This window comes from Typopeltis vanoorti, chromosome 18, assembly GCF_054136105.1.
Source record: "Typopeltis vanoorti isolate ZY-2024b chromosome 18, IOZ_Tvanoo_1.0, whole genome shotgun sequence".
Taxonomy (NCBI): Eukaryota; Metazoa; Arthropoda; class Arachnida; order Uropygi; family Thelyphonidae; genus Typopeltis; species Typopeltis vanoorti.
The window spans coordinates 28,714,957-28,721,481 of NC_143566.1; the positions used below are offsets into that span (position 1 = coordinate 28,714,957).

Sequence of the window (6,525 nt, forward strand, 5' to 3'; positions counted from 1 at the left end):
TTTACTTCTGGTATGTCAGTTGACCTAGCTTGCATTCCTTCTTCTAGTGAAGGATTGTGTAATAGCACTCACCTCATCACTTTACCTTCACTTTCACACTTGCTTCCTTCACTCTTTTTCATATCAAATATTTTCTACTGTAACACAAGGCATGACAGCTTTGTGTGAACAAGCTACTATTCGGCATTAAATCCCATGCTGCTTGTTGTCCCACAGTCCATGTCTGGCATTTCAGCTTGTTACAGAACACTAAACATATCCTCACTTTCACATGAGCAATCTTGAATATATTTCTCATTTAACAAACCAAATGAGGATAACCTAGTTGGCAGTGGCATGGAAAAAAATTTTGACTAAAATACACCTACAAAGAAATGAGCAACTTTATTTAGAAAATTGTTTACCACAGAATAAATGCATTTATTCTGATTTCAAATATCACTCTAATCTTAGTATTGCTTTAATGGTATTATGATGGATATTATGGCTTCTTAATTTTTGCAATTTTTCTTACAGGCATCTGTGACAAATCAACTGTTTATTACTATGAGCAACATGCAGGATCTTGGACCCTGCACCAGTACATAAAAACACATGATGCAGTATTCTTAGACATAATCAAAACAAGAAACAAAATATTTCTAGCAATAGCCAATGCCCAAACAGATGGATATATCCCATCCACTATTTATCAGTGGAATTCTTCACTAAAGCAGGTAAGATGGCAAATAACTAAACTATAAAATCTTTTGCCTGTATAAACAATGCTGCCAATTGTTCATATAGCTATCAATCAAACTAGAGTACATAAGTTTTTTGTTGCTATGTGCATAGCATTTACCCATTCAAATAGGTTGTATTTGATTAAACTCTTTTTAGGTGGCAAATGAATTTCAGTGCCTAATAAGAAATAATCCTCTAAGTTGACCATGTCATGGTCTTCACAGAATTCAGATTCTCTTAACTTTCAGCCTTTTGTGAGACTAAAAGAACCAAATTACTCAAAATTGATCCAATTTTACTCCAAAACTTGAAGAACCCTAATTGTAAATACAATTTGGAATAACTGAAATGCTGAAACAAACCTTTACCATCTAAAGATAGTAATTTTGCCTCTTTACAAGGTCTTAACATTAAAACTGTGTACAGGTCTGGTTTCTTTAGTAATTGATGGTGGAGAGGACAAAGGAGCATCAAAAATGGTATAAGAATTGTAGAGTAATGATTTATGAAGACAAACTGAGAATTTGTGGGCTGCAGACTACCAAACATGAAAGAATATGATTTGAGTTTCAAACATCTAAAAGGATTAATTTCAGTAAATGGAATTTTCATGTTATGAGGAGATGTGAGAGCATCCTTGAAAGTCAAGAATGAATCTTGTCAAGAAGGGAGTGAACAGTGCCAGTACTAGGGTCTTTGCTGCCCACATGCAATTTCTATCTAAGCACCCCTGTAATGATCCCGGCATGTAGTTCTTTTACGATAATAAAAATTTAAATTCTAAATTTAAGAAATTTAGAGTAATTTAAATTTCCTAGTCAACACCCCAGGTTCATTTCATTACACTAAATGTAATGAACCTGGAGTGTTGACTAGGCAGGATAATCGTTCAAACCTGAATATTCAAAAAATTCTCAAAAGTTAAAGCAAAAGTTTTTGTAAATCTTTATTAATTTGTAGTAATCAATACAAGAAATTGAAATTATGTTTATATTGTTCAAAAAACGTTCTATTAACAAACACATTGCAATGTCTAGAAGTGTATAAAACACATTCACTCTAAATTTATCTTCTGGCAATTGTGGCATTTCGTCATGATGCTCGTAGTCAAATTGTCATGTCTTCTTTCGTCGTTGAACTTCTGTACCAGTTTTAAATTCTTGTTCTCCATCCACTTCTTCACTCAGTTCTTCTGCCGTTTTTAGAACTTCAAGTTTTCAATAGATTCTAAAGCAAGTGTAATATTCATATTTTGTTCTTGAAGCATTTTACTCAGGATTTATTCTGTTAAGTAAACCATGCCAATTTATAAGAGCAAATAAATTTGTAATGCTTTATTTTAGCACCATGTTTGTGCTTCATGCTGAGTTTCTTTATTAAAATTTCAAAGAGTGAATCGTAAATTTCTCCTAACTGATATCGTAGAGGGCAGATTGCATTTATTTTACTTTCCCATCACTGTTTCAATGTTGGTTTTTTACGAACTTTAAAAGGATTGCCCTACATTTGTAAGAAAATGAAAAGAAATTGTATATTTCTTGATTAGTTACAAAGAAACTAATTGTATCTGCATTCACTTTGGCTGCATCATTAATGATTAAATTTAGAGTATGAGCAGTAAAAAGCTAAAGTGTTTTTTAAAAAAAAAAAAAAAATTTTTGGAGCCCATATTTTTCCCTGCCCCATTGTCATACCCTTGATCTCGTATGTCTTCACTGGGAATGTTCCAGTTGTTCCATTGTTGGACATAAACCATGTCCTGCAGAATCTGATATATTTGCAAAACCTAAACTTTTCCCTGATTTTGACAATTTCATTGTCACAGGAAACAAACCAAATAATGGTAGTTCTGTTTTACTTGCATCAGGTGTGCAGTCTAAAATTATGGAACAATATTTAGATTTTCAAATTAATAATAAAATTGTATCCCTGATTGCATTAGTTTCCAATATTTTCATTTTGACTGTCTATACTCAAATTAGCATGCTCTGATTCATTCTAGAGCCCTTTCAACACAATTTTCCATAACAAGATCAAACTTCGCAAACAGTTTGAGCAATTTTTTTTAAATTGCTGTTATTCCTTGATAATTTATCAGATCTGCAAAAAGCTAAGTTTTGGCTACCAAGAAATTTTATAATTTCACTCAAGCGTTCTAAAACACTCATTCAATGTTTCTTTCCCATTTCATACATGCTTTGAGTCTGGCAATCAATAGTAGTTTTGTTTTTTAAATTTTTATCAAGTTCCTTCCATTTTAAGAAATTTTGAGTTAAACTAGTCTCATGTCTATACAAAGTTCTACTTGCATAGACATGAGACTACTTGATTCAGTAGGTGCAAGTTTGCAACAAAAGCAAAAAATAAATTCCAAGTTTTGGAATAAATGAGCCATGTTCTTGGCACGAGCTCCCCATTTTTCTATTATAATATATGTTACCAAATTTACAACCATATGTATCTCTGGGATATATATTATTTTTCTTTTGAACAGGCCCCATTTCAATTAAAACAACTCGTAATTTTTCATCAATATTTTCCCCATTCACTTGGATCTTCTAAATCTACAGAGTAACAATGAGTTACTTTCGTGGTCAACTAACTAAATCTTCTAGCTGTTTTTCACTTAAATTATGTGTCTTTATCTTGTTCAATAGTACTTTCATGCAAACTGGGTGATGTGTATGGTTCTTCAACTCGGATTTCTGATGTATCAAGTTGGTTAGAATCTGCATCAGAATATTTTAATATCTTCAGTTTATTAAGAGCCCCAGTTTATTTCTTTAATATCTGCTTCTTTCACAGCATGACGCTTAAGATTTTGTGCACCAGAACTTAATTTTTGATTCTATTTTATATCCACAAGAAATTATTACACATCATGACAATGAATTAATAGTCTACACTGCACTGTCAGTAGCCTACTGGAATGCATACCCTATGACTGGTTAACTAGCAACAAATATTTTGTACAAAAATTCGTTTCTATGCATAAAAACAGTTCAGTTTCACTATATATAAACACAACATCCTGCAGGCAAGCATTTTGCCTGCTCTGACTGCAAAATTGCCAACAGCGATCAAAGAGGCAGCTATTTTACAATTTTTTAAAATTTTTATTTGGTGTATCTGGCCTGATATTGATCATTCTAAAAATATTTTGTTTTTATGATGAAAAATTTTTTCTAAAAATGAACTTATGAATCGTGGCCATAGCGGTACCAGCTTCTACCAGCCCTGGGAGTAAAGATTTTTCTCAGTTGTGCATGATTGGAATGGATTGCTGTTGGATGTGCAAATATGGCCTCCTGAGTTTCTGACTCCATGGAAGTCTCTTGACAAGTTATTCTTGCCCTTGGAATTGATTTTAATTTCTTCTGAGATTTAGCTAAACAGTGTCTAGGCCAATTAGCAATCATGCAGTCCTTTAAATAATTCAATCTAGGTATTAGCACTTAAATTTAGTGGAGACTTGCATTGTCTCTAGAAATGTTCTGACAATAATTCTATCATAAGATGGAGCACAATCCTAAGACCAGAATTCACCCAATAGTGAAAATACTAATTCTTCCCAAAACCTCCTTTATGATGTAGTTGCATGCTGTTTAGGTTGTAATTTTATCAACTTGAGCTGGCTGTGATCACTAAAGATGACTTTCAGAATTTTCACTTAAATGAAAGTTACTGAGCCTCATCTGCGACCCAAAGAAAACTAAGCTGAGACTATGCTGAGCTTAAATGCAGTGGCTGACACTGCATTTATCTTAAACTTCTGTTTATTCTGTATACAGCAAAGATATTTCTTTAAGGTCTTGATCATTTCTTTGGAGATTCCAAGTGATGTCTATTTTTACAGTTCAACTTGTTTAGCTCTCTGGGTCTTGAACATGTCTTCTGTCAGAAGGCTTTAATTGTGGCATTCCATTAAAGTCCAGAATAAAAGAAACCATCTTTATGTTTTGATAAATAAGAAACCCATTGCAAAGTCTTAAATTTGCAATAGGCCTATCTATATTACTTTTGCAGAAACTTTAGATCTGATGTTGCACCAAACAAATTAGTTTTCATTTGTTGGGTATGATGCAATAGCTATGAACCCCTTTTACAGAGGTAAAACACAATCTCATTCCTCCTAAGTTTATCTGGGATTGGGACTGGCATAGCTAATGAATTAGGCCTATGGTTGGGTATATTTGGTATTCCTGACTAATCACTGTTCACAGCCAGTTTGCCTGTTCTGAGGAACAAGATACCAGAGTTTCTGGGTGAAAAAAACCTTGTTATGAAACTAACTTGCCTTTCCTCAAATGTGAGGAACCAAATGAAGGTTCCTTACGTCACCAACAAGAATCAAACTCAGATCTTTCTGACCAAAGGGCTTAATCTATAATGACTCAACTAGAGGCTCTATAAATAGTAAACCTGAATAAGTGAAAAGATGACTTGGACTTAATCATGAAGCAGGCTTCTGACTATGCTGTTTTTATGTAGGTACTAAACATAAACAAATGGCATTTAAAGGAACTAATGCCTAATATTTGGCAGTTAAGTCAATTATTTAATTTTCTGACTTAAATGCTAGCATCTGACAGTGAATTTATAATTCTAAATTGTTAGAATCACTAACACTTAATGGTACCCTATATTTTAAATACTTTAAAATAGAATAATTTTAGCTTTTATTTAGATGAAACTTCAGTATCTTTTCAGTATTAGTTATTTTAATAATTCCATTTCAGTTCACACCACTGCAAAACATCAGCATATCCTACCAAAGTGACTTGTTATGGATTAATATCAAGAATGACACATTCCTCCTTGTAGCTAATGAAAAAGCAACAATCTCAAATCAGTGTGCTTCAGATATGTATACAGAACCTATTAATGTCTATAAACTTGGTGCTACATATTTTGAATGGTTTCAAAGCATATTGCTTCCAAGTGTCCACTCAATGGCTGGATTCATTTTAACAGGTATGTTTTAAATTCCAATAAATTTAATCTGTTTTTTAGTTAAACAACCCATTCTCATAAGTTATCAATTGGCTAAAGTTTACTTCTTGAATCCTTTGTTATTGTAGCAAATTATCTAGTTGCCTAATTTCTACTTTCTTGAATAAACTAAGCTATTTTGAAATCTTTGCAATTTAGTTTTTTTGCTTCTTTACAGAAGAAGCATATGTACTTGCAACCAGTCCTTACTCAGAGATCACTTATCTTCTCCACTGGCAAGACTATAATGGATTCAGAGTAACCAGAGAAATTTTTTGTTCAGCTGAAAGCATCCATGTGTACTGGTCTCAAGATGGAACATTACATGTAACAGAATCATCTCTTTCAACAAAAGTATTCAAAGCATTAATTAGAGGAACAATTCATTCTAAATGAACTATTGCAGCACTGACCAGCTATTGAAAATTTACAACTGCTCTCCCTTCTGGCCTTAATCTAACTTGAATAACTGTTTTTTAAGCTGTCACTGTAAACCACACTAATTATTTTAAACTGTTAAACTCTTATGTAAATAAAGTTACTCAATAATAAAAATTTTAAACACTGAATGTGAAGGTTAAATTTAAACTCCTAATTAGCAAATAAACTGCTTTGGATTGAACTTCATAATGCTTAATATAAAGTCAAAAACATCATGGAGAAATCTAAAGCTTAACAGACAAAATTTGATTAATTTGTCTTAACATGCAAGCAATGTCATTTTTTGAAATGCACATCTTACAAAAAGAAGATAGATCTAGAGCCTGATATGAAAGATAAAGCAGTTCTGTGGGCTGGCTGTCTTTGTTG

At 32.6% G+C, this 6,525-nt stretch overlaps 1 protein-coding gene across 1 annotated transcript in view; it reads left to right on the forward strand.

The window, feature by feature from the left end:
* Window positions 1-6,284, forward strand: part of LOC150096572 (uncharacterized) — a 44,445-nt gene extending 38,161 nt beyond the window's left edge. The window contains exons 16-18 of the mRNA XM_090408487.1: window positions 517-716; window positions 5,463-5,697; window positions 5,894-6,284. Coding sequence (XP_090264613.1) covers window positions 517-716; window positions 5,463-5,697; window positions 5,894-6,111 — 653 coding nt within the window. The 3' untranslated portion in view covers window positions 6,112-6,284. The remainder of the gene's footprint in view (window positions 1-516; window positions 717-5,462; window positions 5,698-5,893) is intronic.
* The last annotated feature ends 241 nt before the right edge of the window (window positions 6,285-6,525 follow it).